Source organism: Diabrotica undecimpunctata, chromosome 4 (genome assembly GCF_040954645.1).
Source record: "Diabrotica undecimpunctata isolate CICGRU chromosome 4, icDiaUnde3, whole genome shotgun sequence".
Classification (NCBI taxonomy): domain Eukaryota; kingdom Metazoa; phylum Arthropoda; class Insecta; order Coleoptera; family Chrysomelidae; genus Diabrotica; species Diabrotica undecimpunctata.
In genome coordinates this window covers 62,306,192-62,325,596 of record NC_092806.1, presented here as the reverse complement: position 1 = coordinate 62,325,596, position 19,405 = coordinate 62,306,192, and the positions used below count along the sequence as shown (strand labels likewise).

The 19,405-nt window shown below is 34.1% G+C and overlaps 1 protein-coding gene across 1 annotated transcript; it reads left to right on the top strand.

The window, feature by feature from the left end:
* Nucleotides 1-1,253: 1,253 nt before the first annotated feature.
* Nucleotides 1,254-1,742, top strand: LOC140438692 (uncharacterized). Its single transcript, XM_072528336.1, has one exon. The coding sequence runs from the start codon at nt 1,254-1,256 to the stop codon at nt 1,740-1,742; it is 489 nt and encodes a 162-aa protein (XP_072384437.1).
* The last annotated feature ends 17,663 nt before the right edge of the window (nt 1,743-19,405 follow it).

The window sequence follows — 19,405 nt, the reverse complement described above, 5'->3', positions numbered from 1 at the left end:
TTTCTGACAATTAATATTGTATTTTTATATTACGTTTTTTTATATAAATAAAAACTAATCTTTATAAAGAATATTCATTCCATTTTTGGATATTATATGGCACGTATTTGTAATAATATTAACTTTCATTCAAATTTTTTTAATTAAAATTTTTTTGATAAAGAATTTTATTTTTAACAAATAATTTAAATCATAAGCGTCATATTCGTTTCGCGAAACAAAAATTCCTTGATTAATGTTGCAGTTTTAAGTTTTAAAATATGTAATATACTATATTAACTAAATAATTAGAATAATGCAAAAATACGCATACATAATTTATAAAGTATTCGAAATGCAATTTTAATAATAATATTGGATGTAGAATTAATTTGCTGCATTAATTAAGATTGTGTATGATTACCAAAAGTTCAGTACGATCATTAAAAATAAAAATAGGGTTTTTGCGTCAGACTCGAGTTTCGCCCCAATTTAAACGTCAGACTTTTTTAGCATTCATTAAGTATTGCTTTTTTTGACAATATATATCGATATCTGACGAGTAATAATCATTTTAGAGTTGGCGTGAGAAGGGCACGATTGTCGCGTCAGACTGGAAAAAGGGTTTGCTCTTGGTATTAGACAATAATAGAACCGTTAGTTTCCTCGTTAAAGCAAGGCATAAGGAAAAATTAGCTGGTTATTTATCATTTTTGCACTGACCGTTTTTCGGTCATGTTTGGGGGGGGGGGTGGACACCCTTACCGTCTCATCTATGGCGTCAGAGAATATTATTTCTTTTTATTATTCACTGAAATCAAGCGATTCAATAAATATGGCAAGAGTATGTATCATTTTTGCACATGTCGTGAAACGGTCATATTTCGGAAAATATAGGGCGAAAACGCCCCCGAATCAAAAAAAGTCACAGAGGAAAACTGTGGCAGACGTGGTCTATGTTGTGATGTATCAAAAAAGTATTTTAATACATGTAGCGCCATCTTTGGATTAATGTTTGTAAACACTCGGTGTATGGCGTGTTGCCAATATTGATTATTACAATAAAGTTGAAGTCGTTGCTATCGAACGAAACATGGCGTTTGTTGTTTCAATGTACCCCAGAAAATCCTCACTTCCACTATAATTTTCAAGAGGTTATGGCCCCAGCATTCAGTTTTAAAGTTCTATAACCTGAAGGTATCAGTTGTGAGTTTTTTTGGTAACGTAGTCACGTAGGGTCGAGTGAAATTCGCAGTTTGTTTTGTGGACTGAAAATGGCGGCTACGAATTATTTAGCCAGTGTGCCAAAATTAATGGGTCGCGAGAACTATGATGATTGGTCTTTTGCGATTGAAAACGTTTTTGTGCTCGATGGTTTATCGAAATGCCTGGAAGAAAATGGTGAAACAAATGCAGACACGCAGAATAAAGCGAGGGCAAAGCTATGTTTATCCATTGATCCATCCATTTATGTGCATATTCGAGAGGCGGCAACGGCATTGGATGTGTGGATAACATTAAAAAAACTGTATGGCGAGAAAAGTTTTACACGAAAAATTAATTTACTTAGGACTCTCATAAGTTTGCGGTTGGATAATTGTGACAGTATGGAGAATTATATAGGGCAGATGATTGAAACAGCCCAGAAATTAACTCGGAGTGGATTCGAAATTACTAGTGAGTGGATTGGTTCATTGTTGCTTGCAGGATTACCAAACAGATTCACCCCAATGATAATGGCTCTGGAACATTCTGGAATTTAAATTACAGGGGATGCAATAAAGTCCAAGTTAATTGATATGCAGAAAGATGGAACTAGTAGGAACGCGGGCAGCGAGAAATCTACTGGTAGTGCTTTTGCCAGTCAAGGCAAGTTCCGAAAACATCCCAAAGATGGCGGTGGCAGTGTTAAAAATGACAATAAAGAACATGTGATTTGTTTTGGATGTAAACAAATAGGTCATTACAAAAACAAGTGCCCAGTTTTGAAAAGGGATTTTGAGAGTTTTCGAAAACAGCAGAGAAAACCGGAGGATAAGAGTGCTTTCAGTGCGGTCTTTTTAAATGGTGAATTTAACAATTCAGATTGGTATATTGACTCTGGAGCAAGTGTGCATTTAACGTCAAGAAATGACTGGATAAAAAATGCATCCCAGGATATACAGCTCAAAGAAATTTTAGTAGCCAACAATGAAAAAATGCCAGTGTTGTGTGCTGGAGAAGTAGAGTTAACTACAGTAAGTAGCAATCAAAACTTTGACATTGTAGTTAAAAATGTTCATTATGTACCCAATATTACAACCAATTTACTGTCAGTTAGCCAGTTGATTTTAAATGGTAACAAGGTTGTTTTTAACCAGAAGGGTTGTGAGATTTTTAATAGTGAAGGTACAAGTGTGGCTACAGCTGATTTGATTAATCAAGTGTATAGACTTAATTTTGTTAAGTCTCAGCCAGTGGCGTTCTCTATGTATGCTCAGGACTGTTGTGATTTGTGGCATAGACGTTTTGGTCACATCAACTTTAGAGATTTGGGTATAATGAGGGACGGAGCAGTTGAGGGCTTGAACTATAAAGGGCGGGCAAGTTTGCATATGTGTCAAGTGTGCTGTGAGGGAAAGCAGACTCGGTTGCCATTCAAGAGTAGTGGAAATAGTGCTGCAGAATTGCTCGAGGTTGTGCATGGTGATTTATGTGGTCCCATGGAGATGATGTCCATCGGAGGATCTAGATATTTTTTGGTTCTTGAAGATGACTTGAGTAAGATGGTTTTTGTTTATTTTTTAAAATACAAAAGTGAAGCTCTAGATAAGTTTAAGGAATTTAAATTGCTAGTTGAGAACCAAAAAGGGCACAAAATCAAATGTTTTAGGTCTGACAACGGAGGAGAATTTTGTAGTGCTGACTTTGAATCTTTTTTAAGTAGTAATGGTATAACACATCAAAAAACAAATCCTTACACCCCAGAGCAGAATGGTACTTCGGAGAGAATGAACCGTACCCTGGTGGAGAAGGCGAGGTGCTTACTATTCGATGCAGATTTTCCTAAGCAGTTTTGGGCTGAAGCCATCAATACTGCTGCATACTTAAGGAACAGATCTGTGGTCAGAGGTCTTGAAGGTAGAACACCATATGAACTCTTCTATAGTAAAAAGCCAGATGTGAGTCATGTTCGAATCTTTGGTAGTGAGGCAATGGTTCATATACCCAAAGAAAAAAGGCAGAAGTTTGACAAAAAGGCAGAGAAGATGTTCTTGGTTGGTTATGGTCAAAATGTGAAGGGCTATAGGCTCTATGATCCCATTAAGAAGAGTGTAATTACCAGTAGAGATGTGGTCATTAATGAAAAACCAAAGCTGCTGAAAAACTTTGATTTCTTAGGATCACCAAGCAATGATATTGCAGTGACAGAGGTATTACCTCAAGTGGGGGATCCAGACCAAGGTAAATTCCCAGATAGACTGTAGGATGAGGAAGAATACCATGATGTTTTGGATGATGACCTCGGAGATGATTCAAATGACTCAGATTATGTTCCAGACATAGTGATCACACCAGAAATACCAAGTACATCAAGACGATCCGACAGAACCAAGAAGCCTAAGGTCTTCAAAGACTATGTGACATTTCAATGTCATAAGCAGCAGGAAGTAGATCTGGAAGATATCCCATCCAGTGTGTCAGAAGCTCTATCCAGACCAGACTCGGCCAGGTGGAAGAGGGCCATGGATGAAGAGATGCTATCTTTTGCAGAAAATGAGGCATGGGAGTTGGTCGATACTCCAAAAAGTGGAACTTTGGTTGAGTGCAAGTGGGTTTTCAAAACCAAAGTTGGTTGTGATGATCAGGTGTGTTATCGGGCTCGTTTAGTGGCTAAGGGGTACACTCAACGTGAAGGTGTGGACTATGAGGAGACGTTTTCTCCTGTAATAAGGTATTCAAGTTTACGATTGTTGTTAGCCTTATCTGTAAAGTTAGATTTAGATGTTATTCACTTGGACGTGAAGACAGCTTTTTTAAATGGTGACTTGCAAGAAACAGTGTTCATGCGTCAACCAGAATATTATGTTCTTAAAGGTAATGAAAATAAAGTTTGTCATTTAAAAAAGGCCATTTATGGATTAAAGCAGTCTTCTCGAGCCTGGTATCAAAAATTGAATGAAATTTTGATTAGCCTAGCATTTAATAAATCAGATTATGAGTCATGTGTCTATATTAAAAAAATTGATAAGAGTTTAGTTGTAGTGGCTCTATATGTTGATGATTTTATAGTTTTCAGTAATGATAAGGTCCAAACTGATTTATTAAAGGCAGAATTATGTTCAAAATTTAAAATTAAAGACTTAGGTCAGTTAAAATTGTGTCTTGGTATGAAGATTCATAGGGATAAAGATACTATTAGATTAGACCAGAGTGCATATATTGATCAGTTATTAAGAAAGTTTAATATGGAGGAGTGCAATGCTGTCAGCTCACCAATAGATAATTTTGATTTTACAGAAAGTAATTGCTTAGAAAAAGTTGAAAATCCTTTATATCAGAAATTAATTGGTAGTCTAATGTTTTTAGCAGTTTTGACAAGACCAGATATTGCATATAGTGTAAGTTTTTTGAGTCAATTTAATAAAAGTCATAATGCGTATCACTGGAAATGTGCTAAAAAGATATTGAGGTATTTGAAGGGGACTAAAGACATTTGTTTGACTTATAAAAGGGATGATTTGGATTTAACAGGGTTTGTTGATGCTGATTGGGCCTCAAATAAGTTAGATAGAATATCTTACACAGGTTTTGTTTTTAAACTTTCGGGTGGTGCGATTTCTTGGAAGAGTGTTAAACAGAAATCAGTGGCTCTTTCTAGCACTGAAGCGGAGTATGTAGCTTTAGGGGAGGCTACTAAGGAAGCCATTTACTTAAGGAATTTGTTGTCAGAAATTCAAGGAAGACTGGATTCAGTTGTTTTGTATAATGACAATCAAGGGGCTCGGAAGTTGTGCATAAATCCAGTATTCCATGAAAAGACAAAACATATTGACATTCGCCACCATTTCATCAGAGAGGCTATCCAAAATAATGTTATTGAGTTGAAGTATTTGAGTACTGATGAAATGTTGGCTGACATACTTACTAAAGTGTTGAAAAATGTTAAAAATTCTAAATTTAGGCTAGGTTTGGGTTTGAAAGTTTAGATATTTTTTGATAAGTGGGGGTGTTGTGATGTATCAAAAAAGTATTTTAATACATGTAGCGCCATCTTTGGATTAATGTTTGTAAACACTGGGTGTATGGCGTGTTGCCAATATTGATTATTACAATAAAGTTGAAGTCGTTGCTATCGAACGAAACATGGCGTTTGTTCAATGTACCCCAGAAAATCCTCACTTCCACTATAATTTTCAAGAGTCTAAGGAAGCCGTACAAGAAGTTTCATGAGAGTATAAATCTCTAAAAAATTTGCCGGCGGGCACTCTAACTAAATCTAATATTTCGTTTTTGTAACTGTAAACCATCTGTTCGTATTTTGTTTGTAAATTTCAGCTATAACTTTAATTTGGCATAACGCCCCTAACTAGATTATATCAGCGACATCTAACTCATTCTTTTAATAAAAAATATCGCAGTTCAACTTTATTTAATACCTTATTATGTACATATCGTCGTCGTCGCTGCAAAAGTCATTAAGTCCAAAATAAGAGATCTGAGAAAACGAATATTTTAGTTTTAATTGTTGTTTAAAATTCATCCTCATAAAAGTCAAGGAAATTACCGATGCAACTGTACACTGCTAGTAATGCTTTGAGATGTGAATACATTATCTTTTTTGATATCAATGTTATTTGGTCAAAAACAATATTTGATGGACTTAGTGATCTCTGGCAAGTTGGTCAAAGGTAAATTTAGTGAATTAGTTAAACACATTATGAACATTATTTATTACTTAAATTAAAGTAACTCACTAAAATAAACACATTTAGAGAAATGAAAACTAAAATTCAATGAGTTTACATTTGCTGTTCGTCTTCGCTTCCCTCTGATTCACTATCGCTATAAATATTGGGCTCAGTATTTCTGTCAATAACTGATTTGGAGGTTGGCAGAGACGAATACCAAGCATGGAACTCCAAAGGAGAACGTCAGTAGTGCATAATTTCTGTAAATCATTAAATTTTGTTAACGAAATTGGACGCATACCTAGGTAAGCCTGTTGAAGTGATAGGGAGGCTTGTGTTGGAGGTCTTCCTCGTCCATAAATATTTGGTTCAAAGTAGGGACCGTAGTGCTCGTAGCAATATTTGATTATTCCTGGATATTCCCTCTCCACTCTGAAACATTTTATTTGCAACCACCTAAATTTTTCACCAGATTTATTTAGTTTTGTGTTTTTTATTATATTTTTCGCAAGTAGTTTCCAGTTAATAAAATCTGAATATTGTAGCTCATTGATTACATAAGGGTCTTTCTTTTTGATCCCTCGTTTAGACCTAGCTTTGACGAAAATATTTTTCCAGTCATGAAGCGTGTATACTACTACATACCTCTTGTCTCTAGATGGAGCTATGCATACTGTCGCATTCCACCATTGTGTGTCCTGACTCTAGAAACTTCTGCTCGAGAACAGTAATATTGTGGCCAGATAACATATGAACAAAATAATACAGCATTGCGATGACAAATTGATTCCTGTTTTGTCCCCCACAAGTATCGGAAAACAATGATACTTCGGTGACTCTCGCAGGGAGGTTTTTTAAATAGCGATACAAACATGTCGCAATTTCTAAGCTCCCTTTGGCACCATTAAGTTCAGTCCAGGTAAAACAGAGTACATTATTTGGGTGAGCTCCTTCATAAATGCATAAATTAAAGGCAGATAATTTGCTACTGTAGTATAAGGGTGATACATTACTACTTGGTATTTGTAGCACACTTTGAAGGTCAAAAGTAGCAGTGACAAAATTAGGACTTTCAGTTGATATGCCACTCTTGTAGATTGTCTACTTGATCAGCTTCTATAACTGTTGTTGGTTGATTCAATGGTACCTTCAATATAAAACAAAAATTCACAAAAGAGCATGATTAACAGTTATACTATCTTTACCTTATCTGCACTTTTTATCTACGTATCACACCTATCCTGTATTTTGACATCCGATAGTATTACTATTTTATTTTTGACTTTAGCAGATTTATTTTGTATCTGCTGTCTTTTTCTTTAAAAACAAACGTTTATTATAGAAAGAGACAGCAAATACAAAATAACTAATTGATTTTATCGTTCGTGAACTGATACTCTTTACTAGTATCTGCCGCATCGTAATCAGGCAAACATCATTACGTCCAGTTAGTGACTTCTGCCTGATAACAAAATGGTAATTTTGCACTTAAGTATATTTAATGCTTTAGGCAGCCAACTCTACGTGCATTGTAGGACTTCGTGATATCTGCCAGACTGTGAAAATTTATATTGTGAATCGATCAGTACACTTAACTCAATTTTGACAAAATGGAATTAGTGAGTTTTGCCGTGACGACGACGATATATTTATTAGAATGTATGTTGTAGTGTAGGTAAACCAATCAGATCATACAATAAATTATCAAGTGCGGCGCTAAATAAATCTAGATCATGGTTGTATAACTGGTTGTATAATATGTAGTAATATTATTCAATTGCTGAGAAATAATATACAGCGTTGGTGTTGATATAATTTTTGCTATCTTGTAACGTTGTAAACATATTTTAAAGAATACAAGATAACGACGTTTAATGAATGCGTTAATAGTTTAATACGATAAACACGTTTAAGCCCTTTTACTTCACAAATAAGGCCATTTAACCCGGCACTGGTACGGTGAGGAAAAGTTACATCAGAAGTAGGTACTGTGGGGTAGGTAGGACGTACCCCAAATTAAAAAGATCATTGAAATCACATTTTATATTTTGGTAGTTTCGGGTAATTGTTAATTTTAGTGTTATTTATTGAGCTTAACCAAAAAACAATTAAATAAAATCGTATAAAATAAAGTAGGTACCTACCTGCGTATGTAGTCATAACCAACTTTTTCCAACCTTTTCTAGAACATTAAAATCAGGCAAATTCATAAAACTACAACAAAATGGCATTGACAAATGACATCGTCAGAAAAATTTCTGGCGTTTAATAATATTACTTTTACATTGAGGTTGAACCCTACTTCTTTTAACACCAGTGGAATTGCCTAGTGCTAAAAGATGATCTTCTGTATAGAACCTTTGAGAACGATGATGGTACAGAAACTTAGATAAGCTAAACTTTGGTATTACGAAGACTCTGCCAAAGGTTCGAGAACGGTTCTATTGGGTGAACTGTAAAGATGATATAAGAAGATGGTGCCGAAAATGTGAACTGTGTGCAACTAGTAATGGTCCAGTTGGTAAAAAGAAGGCACCCATGAAACAGTACAATGTTGGTAGTCCTATGGAAAGAGTAGCACTCGACATTGCAGGTCCACTTCCAGACACGAATGATGGAAATAAATATATCCTGGTAGCCATGCATTATTCTATGAAATGGACTGAGGCCTATGCGATACCAAATCAAGAAGCTGCTACCGTTGCAGAGGTACTTGTTAAAGAATTCTTTAGCCGATTTGGTGTTCTCTTGAAGATCCACTCAGACCAAGGGCGAAATTTCGAGCCAACCCTTTTCCAAAACGTTTGTAAATTGATTGGTGTCAATAAAACCAGAACGACACCCCTGCATCCTCAATCAGATGGAATGGTCGAGAGGATGAATCGAACGATGGGTAAATACCTGTCTAAAGTTGTATCAGAACATCAAAGAGATTGGGACCAGCACATTCGTTTATTCCTAATGGCCTACCGCTCGGCCGTGAATGAAACTACAGGCAAGACTCCAACCTGCCTGATGTTAGGTCGTGAAGTTCGTTTGCCCTGCGACCTAGAGTTTGGCTGCCGACCTTCCGAAGAACATGTTGCAAGCGAAGATTATGTCGACTGCCTGAAGTTAAGAATGAAGAACATTCATGAACTTGCCCGACAACACATCCAGTTAGCCAGTAATAGAATGAAAGATTAATATGATTCTTGATGCAAGAATGAACGTCAACCACTGCCTCGTGAAGTTGTGGAAACTTATTATTTGATTTTTGTTGATTTCCTGTATTATTATCTATTTTATTATCGTGATGAAGTGTAGAGAAAAGCCGAACATTTTTTCCTTGTTTGGGGATATAAGAGTCAAGAGAAATGTTTGTTTGAAAAGAGAACAAAAGCGAATAGCGTGTTTCTTTATAATTTCCCATCTGTTGCAAGTCATAGATTCAAATACCTGTGGTTGACTTACAGTTGCATTCTAGTAAGGTTTCGATGATGGTAATTTCACCAATGACATAAATATTACAGTTCCTATGAATTGCTCCATTTGGTTTTCGGTAATATTGGCAGGTTTGTTTATGTTATCCTGCAGAGCTTTTATGTTTGATTGTTCAACAATAACGGATATTAATTCTTTTGAAAACAAAAACAAGAAAAAATCTGCAGGAGTTTCTCTAACTCAAGAATACATTCTGATAGCTCTACAATGCCTTTAAATGCATAATCACTTTTATTAAAATGCTTTAAATGGGCTGATTCCCATAAAAAATTTTCAGGTTTCTTTTTTTTTGTGTTGACAATTCTATTTCCTTTGTTGATTGCTATCCTTATCATCAGATTGGGACTGACGAGATCGAAAATATACTCATTATCGAAATCGAAACCTAAATCGTCTTCAGTTAGTTCTCCATCACCAGGAATACAGTTAACGTATTTAGATGAGCTATAAAACTTCCCAGGATCCATTCTGAAAACAAAAATCAAATGATAATTTTTCTGAAAACGGTATAAATAAAATAAGATTGAATGCATTCGAAACCATTTATGGATTTTACGGATTTATACCACGTTAGACGGAATGCATACCAAAACCATATATGGTTTGATAATAAATTACATCATAAAGCTTCATAATAATGTGATAAAATATTTATACAATGAAAAATAATACCTAAAAACAAAGAAATTCACTATTTCGATAAAAAATATTGCTTCAAATTGGAGTCATACGTCATACATAAGGTACCGTTCATTCACTACACTTCTACAAACGAATGAATGAGGTTATAATTATAACGCAATGTAGGTTATGTAAGTTATATGAGGTTGAGGTTGTTATCTTTGTCTTGACTGGTAGGCAACCAAACATACAGATGCGTAGTATAATGAGTACTAGATGTAATGTAGTCAGAATTTTCGATGGGTGGTGGATATTATGCATACTACAACACTTTCAAATTTTGAAATCATAAAACGTTTCGTATACGGTAAAGGGTTAAAAAAGTTTATGTTAGTAATAGTATTAAAGCAACAGGACCTATAAAAATAGTCTAATGTTAAACTTTTAAACAAGTTTAGTGTCATAGCCATAAGTCATAGCCATCTAGGTAGATGGTAGAATATTATGTTTCATTATTATTTTACACACCAACAATCCTAACTATACTTCATCTAATTTACATACCGTTGCACGTCATCCGCGACATAGCCCGTGACGTCACATGATACCAACACGAAATATTTAGGCGGTAGGTGTGTTCTTTTTTAGAATCACTTTGCCGAGTACACTCCCATTACAGCCACTAAACATATTTTATTATATTATACGCGTAGAAATAATATTGAAAGATATTTATTAATGTTAACTTAAAGAAATACACAATAATATGTTTCAATTAATTTGTATAAATGCATTATAAAGCGTTTTTATGAAGAACATTTGTTCGGAACACACTGTAACTGTAATCGAACGAAGGTGATATTTTGGCATAAATTGGTAACACTTATTTGACAGTTGCGGTATTGACTAATATTAATAAGTAATGAAAAAAGTGTTGTTTTTGTTTAAGTATTCCATTTTACATCTTTATACGACGCATACAAGCGGCTCAAATTGTTTTTACCAAGATTATTTTTAAACTCTTGTTTTCTTTCTATTTATTTACATTAAATATTAATTTGTTTTGTTGTATAATCCACTTTTGCAATAATTATGTGACCTATTTGATTTAAAATGGATTCAGGATTTTTTATACTTTGGCAACTATGTCAACTTCGATCTCTGTCACTGATAATGACATACAACGGTAAGTAAATTAGATAGACTCTACTTAGGTATTTTGATATCTCATCCAATAATAACAAATTAAGGATCAGTCGAGATTATTATGTATTTTTTTCGAAGAATTTGTTTTGATTGTTATATTTACACGGCCAACCAGATAAAGTTTCCACTAATTTTTGTTGCAATTAATGCTTGGTACAAAAAATCACGAATAACTCACAAATTAAAGCAGTTAGGTATAGGGAAAGCTTAATAAATAATAAAGTATCATAAAATAAAATTTTATTACAATACTAAAATACAGGGTGTTCCATTTAATAAAACTCAAAAATACTCATTCCTAGTTTTGACCCACCCTGCGTGTCAAAATTAAATATTTCACTATGTTAATAGATTTAGACAATAGTAGACTAGTTATATTAAAAATCTTGAACATAAATATATTTTTGATATCAAATTTCAACAATTCTTCGTCTTCTTCTTCTTCAAGTGCCCTGTCCGTTGCGAACATTGGCTATTAACATGGCAATTCTGATCTTGTTTGCGGCGCTTCTGAATAGTTCGACCGATGTGAGCCCGAACCACTTCCTCAGATTTTGGAGCCACGAGTGTCTTCTCCTGCCTGGCCCTCGCTTACTGTCTATTTTTCCCTGGACAATCAATTGCAGTAGACGGAACAGAACAGCAAAATTGCTGAACGGCGCGGCTTATTCAAAAGTAACAAGAGAAATTAATAACAGATAATGTAAACAAAATACCGAAATGTTTAGAATAACGAAGTAAATTAATTCTTGGTTTGTTATTAGATACTTAGGGTATTGGATAGTCGAACATAAACATATTTTCAACGAACTCTTCGCGAACAGCTCACGAGCAGTTCGCAAACAGTTCGGCTCGCATATGTGTACCCACCTAAAGGTCGGTACACATATACGAGCCAAACGGTATGCGAACGCTATATTCGTTAATGTGTACGGCAGAAAAAACCGCTTGCGTACTGTTTCATCGTGACTCGTCGCGAACCAAATTGTTGCGGTTTATTCCACGACTTCAAAGGATGCTCGTCTTTCAGTTTGGACGGCGCTTACTAGACGCAGCGAACATTTTTATTGTCTCATCAAATCGACATTGTGGGAATGACGTGTTCCTTCCTAGAGAGACGTGAGTAAACAGTAAACTGATTATTGTACATATTTTTATTTTTGTTAAGCAAGCAAAAACAGAAACATAAATCAGTACCCAAATTATAAATAAAATGAATCATTTCGCACATGTGTGTTCGTTGTTGGTTTGTCGCTTTCCATGGATCGAGATAAGTATGCGATCAGTACGATGTAGAATATTTTTCAAGGATCTGTACGCGTACGGTACGTATACCGTTTGGCTCGCATATGTGTACCCACCTTTACATGAACTCAATAAACACAAAGTTAACAATCCAGACATTGTAGCAAAATACTGGGGTGTGTAGGAGGAGAGAGGTATAAGAAGAGTGGTCTATATATATGGGATAAAATTGATAGAAGTAAAATAGATAACAATTAAGTAAAGAAGTAATAAAAAATATTGAACGGAATGCGGCTAGGCTAGCAATGTAGGCAAGAGAATGACCACTAGAAACTCAAGGATGGATACGGCCAATTTGCATGCCTTTTAAAGACAGTAAATCAGGAAAATATGTATGATGGATAGAAAAGAAGATAAGAAAAATGAATAGATATAATGAAAATTAACAAAGAAAACAAATTGAGGGCGCCAGAAGAGAGATAATACTCTAAAAAGAGTAACAGTCACTCTTCCAGGTATCGTATACTGCTAATATTAATTAAAGTTGATTTAATAAACAAAAATGCTGTAAATGTAAAAAGGTAAGGAAATATTAATAAAAAAAATTATATGCAAAACAAATTCAAGTTTATTAAATATAACTTCTTAGATTTTGACAATCTCTAAGTTACCAAAAAGTATATGAAAATTTCACAATATAATATTTTAAAAAAGAATTGTTGAAAACAACTATAATAAAAAGTTGAAAACTACACAGAATAACTCTGATATAGAGTGTACAACCGACATCTAGGTAAAAAAACAACCTTAAACAAAATAATGCTAACGTTGGAAGAACGTATAGCCAAGTAAATATATCAAACTTACCTACAATATGACCAACAATATTGTTAAACAACTCTAAATTCAAATATAAACAAAATAATACATAAATGGGAACAAGCCAAGTTAAACAATTGAAACGGTCTATTATCCTGAAGGGATAATAACCAGAGTTAATAACACAAGATGAAATATAAAAGAAATTAGTTAAGTAAACAAATAATGAAATAATTAAAGTTAATAATGAAATAATTAAAGTTAATAAAGAAATAAATGGTTAATACAAAAAAACAATGGAAGATAATCTCTGGGTAGAATTTGAGCTCAAACTTACCGATACCTTACACCAAGGGGAGTTATATTAATTAATATATATATATATATATATATATATATATATATATATATATATATATGTTATAAAAAAAACCTATAACTGGTGAAACAAGATATATATATATATATATATATATATATATAGTTCTGAAGTAAAAACCAACTGTCCTCCTAGGTGAAACAGTTGTCTGGAAGGATACTCCCGAATGGCTTCGGTGTCCCAGCGAAGTCCTCCTTGAGGTCCGAAATTAGCACGGAGCTGGTGCTAATTGGCTCAGTTCCGATGATGACTGTCCTGCCCTACCTCTAGGTGCAGGCTGGAGAAAAAATGAGGGTGGAGTAGATAATACTCCCTGGCTTGTCCCAATGACCCTGATTCTAATAGAGTTGAAGTGGTACTCTCCCTCGGATGTTCTGAGGGAAATTTATAATTCCATGGTAGGTGGCTGAAAACAATTCCCCGTTACTTCTAATCTCAACATTGATAAAAAAAGGAATCAAAGAAGAAGTGAGGAAAGTTTCTTTCAGCATAAGAAACCGGAGCAAAAAGATAATTATAGTAGATAAAAAAACCCATCCAATAGGATGTAGCGTGACCTTGCTTTACATAGATTAAAAATATAATGGCCTTGAACAAAATACTATATTAAAATATGAAATAATAAATCTGAATAATAGGATATGGATAAAATACTCTAATGTTCATTAAAATATCTGTGGAAATTGTAATAGATGTTAAAGATTTTTATTATTAATAATTTATTATTATTTACCAGATAGCTACTTAATTCCGTGCTAGAAATCTCACTTCAACTCCCCGAGTTTCCGAAAACACCGTCAATTAAATTGTTATAGTTATACTTAGAATATTTAACTTCTTGAAGTGAAGGAAATTCTATGCATTAATTGGATTTTCTTTCGCTAACTGCCACCTATGTACCACTTCAAACTCCCGATCAAAAGTGAATTGTAATTCCTAGTTTGTTAACCAAGTTAACCTAAAGCCAGTTTCCACTCCCCCTAATCTCCTGTCATCTCTCTGGTTCGCAATGGTACCAAATTAGGACAGAGTGACAACTTAAATTATTAACAATACACACTTAATGGGCAAATGAACACTTAAAGTTAGGCAACCCATACTACATCTCTGAAATTATTTTTAATATAAATTGTTTATTATTTTAATATAAATTGTAATAAAAGTAACGACTGTTACAACATACCGAATGTTTATGTTTAGTTTCTATAAAATATTAAACACAACAGAAACTAAAGATATATATTATCCACTAAAATCTATGCAGCCCAACAAACAATTGGATGTCATTGGAAATTGCTGCTAGTTTCGCGCTCGGTTTATGCATGGCTAACTCGATGGGTTTATGAGTACTTTAAAACAAAGTTATATCCATATCGGTTTTCTTAGTGCATTCTGTGAAGTTATGATATTTTCACTCTGTATGGGTAAACAAGTATATTTTATTATTATAAATAAATTATTGTTACAATTAAGGAATTAACCCATTTTCTACCAGAATACCGATAAATATATTTTTTTATAAATATAACTACAGATGACAATGGAATGAATATAAATAAACGTAAAAATATGTTTTTATTATTTTTTTATAAACAAGAAAAAAATGCTGTAACCATATGGTCACACAAGGAGCTTACCTATATATACATTTTATATTTACTAATGTGAATGAAAATATCAACCTAAATCACATTTTTTACACTGTGTACGTATGACAGATGAACACCCTTCTCCAGCGCACTTGCGTCTTTTACCGTTAGAAACATGGTCAATTTTGTCATATCGTAGATTGGACACTCTATTTGTGGACAGACTATTCCTGCTTACTGCAGGCTTACCACGACGACTAGGTGGAACTCCATATTTCCGCATATACATATGTGCTATTTCTCGGCGAAAAACTATATTAGCTGTTTTTTTTTCTCCTTTGAAGACTTCTTATAAAGTACCCTCGCATTATGTAGGCATCCGTCTACAAGCCAAGTAAAAAGAGCCAAATACCACTTTTTACTTCTGATGCCAATTCTGTATCGTGCCGCATGTTCATCCATTCTATCCGTGAGACCCATGACTGTATTATATTTTTCAATAATCAAAGACTTTTGTACTTGAATAATTTTCTTCTGTTGCTTAGAGTACCTCTTGGCTAACCTTTGAGAACTGATGCACTAGCAAGTTGATGCAGTCGTAACTACTGCATCATCCATCCACTGACGAAGTCCATCATTTTTAGATATAACATAATTAACAAAACCTCTAGGTTTACTAGCCATTACTTTATTGTCCGGCAAGAGGCCACATTTAGGAATTCTATTTTGTTTTATTGTTCCAGTACCATACCTCGGGGTGAATCCGGACAGTAGGGGCGAATTCGTACAAAGCCGCATTTGTCTACTTCTACGTCACTGTTACCAATGCGCGAACTCACAAACCAACTATTTGTACTGAATTTGGTCGGGTCGGACTGGTCTGAGTTAGTAGTCGAGATATAGTGGTGTACGTGACATCGTAACGTTTTGTTGACTCATAGGTACGTATTTTATAACCTTTAAATTTCAGGCTTTTTTTTAATCTTTAAAAGAAACTGCTGTACAAGAAAAGCAATTATATGTAAGAGCTAGGGAGTGGCAACAAACTGTTTATTAGGTTTTTGACAATCTATGTATAAAATATTATAGTTGTATTTAGTCTAGTTTTTTTTAGAAATTAATTTGCAAAAATTTGTCTTCAGGTGGGGCGAATCTGGACACCATGGTGCGACAGTACAAAAAGAAAGTAGGTATAAACTTCATGAATTACAATTCAGAAAATATGAAGAGAGCTATTTCTGATGTTAGGAATAAAATGAAAACCTTAAGACAAGCTGCTGAATATTATCGTGTACCAAAATCCACCTTGCATGATAGACTCAAAGGCAAATCGACATTTCAACAAAGTGGACAAAATGCTCTTAGTGCACAAGAAGAAAGAATGATAGCACAAGGTATCATAAAATTTTGTGAATGGGGGTTTCCCATGACCCGTTCCGATATAAGAGTCTTAATAAAAAGCTATCTGGACAGAAAAGGACAAACTATTAAGTTTGACAAAGTTTTTAAGAACAATCTACCCGGCATCGACTGGTTTGATACATTCGTTAAGAGAAATAATGTTCTAACAAAATGTATGGCCCAAAATATAAAGCGATGCAGGGCAAATGTTAGACGAGAAATAGTTTTAAACTATTTTAACAATTTAAAAACCACACTTGAAGGCGTTCTCCCATCTCACATTGTCAATTACGACGAAACTAATTTAATTGACGACCCGGGTAGAATAAAAGTGTTGTGCCGCCGCGGATCAAAAAGGGTCGAAAGAATAATGGATTCGAGCAAAGCTAGCACATCAGTTATGATGGCTATCAGCGGATCAGGTGTACTTTTAGCCCCATATGTGGTGTACAAATCGGTACACTTATATCCATCATGGGTAGAGGGAAAGGCCAGAAGGATGTGTATACAATAAAACAAAGTCAGGCTGGTTCGACTTTCCAACATTAGAAGACTGGTTCGATAAAATTCTTCTCCCATATTTTAAAAAATTGCCAGGGAAAAAAGTAATCATAGGCGATAACTTAGCTAGCCATATGTCTATACATATTGACGAAAACTGCGAAAAGTATGACATTCAGTTTGTGATGCTGCCTCCAAATGCAACGCAATTTGTTACAGCCACTAGACGTCGCTTTTTTTGCTCCATTTAAAAAGTCGTGGCAAAATACCCTTACCGAATGGAAAACCAAAAATAAAGGATGTATTCCCAAGTCTAAGTTTCCTGGGCTATTTAAAAAAGCCATTGAAGCCATTGTTCATATCAAAGATAATATTATGTGTGGTTTTAAATCTTGCGAAATTATTCCATTAAAGTCAGACGACGTCATCAAAAAGTTACCAGCTAGTGAACCTTCAGAAACTGAAAACCAAGACCACTATACCAACACTCTTCAAAACTTTCTTCATGAAAGCAGACAGGGCGCAACCCAAGAACGTTTAAAAACACGGGGCAAAAAGTTACAGGTGCCTGCAGGTAAAGGGGTAAGAGTAAGAGATTTAGAACAACCATTGATCGGAGAAAAAAGGGAAACTGAAGAATATAGAACAAGTAGTGAGGATGACCAAAGTGGAACAGAGCTGCAGATTGAAGAAGAGGCTGAGGTTAAAAGTGAACAAATTGAAATGGGTGAGACCGATTGTTCTATAGACATTAATACTTTTGTACTTGTTAAACTAGTTTCACCAAAGAATGTACATAAATATTATGTTGGGAATGTTACAGAGGTAATTGATAAGAAGAACAATCTTTATCTTGTCAATTTTCTTAGAAAGCAAACATCAGAAAAAATGGGGGTCTATGTATCCTCGAATTTTCAAAGATGAAAGTGTAATTGAGGGGAGTCAAATTTTTAAAATTCTTGAAAAAGTGACGGATATGAGACGTCAGAGATACCAATTTCCCATTCTATTACGAATGGAAAATATTCGAACGGAAATAAATTTTTTCTAGTTTTTAGTTTAAATGTGAAATTTTGAGTTTTTTTTTGTTAGTCTTATTTTATAGAATGTGTTTAGAACTAAGGAGCCCTGTTTTAGTTTATATTCATGCTGCTTTGTCGAAATAATTTTTTTTCAAATTTAAAATGTTTTTTTTACCTTATTCTTTTTCTTTCCAAAAGTTTTTTATTTTTTTCTGTCCGAATTAACCCCTATTCACGGCCGAATACGATTTTCAATACAAAATAATGCTATGTCCGGTTTCACCCCACACGTAGGGGACAAATTCGGCAAATTCGGACACTAAATAACCCAAAAACTTAAAGTGTGGCAGTAAAATTTTAAAACTTTTATCAGAATCTCTTATGCTGGAGATATTAAAGTATTTAAATTATTTTTTTGGAATTTTTTAGAGCTACTTCAAACGATTTATGGTCAAAAACCGCGAAAATGAGGGAAAACTCAGGGATTCACCCTGAGTGACGGTACATTCATATTCCCTTAATTTTAATTCTGCAAGCAAATGGATAACAGTCTATTGATACCATTTGATACACGGAAGATTTGAAGAATTGTATTTCTTTCGCCGTATATATATATATATATATATATATATATATATATATATATATATATATATATATATATACTGAACCCATTAGGGTCAGTCTATCATTTCACTTAATATAAAATATTGTATGAAAGCTGAACTGTACCTTTTTGTTAAATTTAAATTTTGGGGTATTTCTGTGGTAACGTGTATATAAATGAGGACCCTAGAAGTAAAGTGGCAAAAAGTAAATTTTGAGAAAATGGCGTTCAAAGTTGAGCCTTCACCGTAGTTGCCATAATCTTTTAATGCTAGTTTTTCTTCTCCCGTTTAGTAACTCTAGGCATTATTAGCAAGTATCACTTGTACCCTTTTACTTCTAAGAAATGCTACATAAAGGTAAAACATGTAAAAAGATCATAAAGTTTTTGTACAAATTTATTCTTTACCATAACACTAATATCTACACAATTAACTTATGATTCATCGACATCAGTGTGGTAATAGGTGATCTAAATCGTCATTTTCGACTTTTGCTTCTTCTAAGTTTGCTAGTTCTCCAGCTTGTTGATCATCATTTCGCAGATTTATCAAAAACGCATGGTAAATTGGAGGTATACTGTATCCAGAAATTTAGTGTCTCATTATAAAAGTTATTTTAATAACAGCTGCAAAACTGAATAATCCCTTGTAAATAGTCTAT

Bases quoted from the DNA above. Each gene is read 5' to 3' on its own strand.
- LOC140438692 (XM_072528336.1), top strand. From the start codon at position 1,254: ATGGCGGCTACGAATTATTTAGCCAGTGTGCCAAAATTAATGGGTCGC.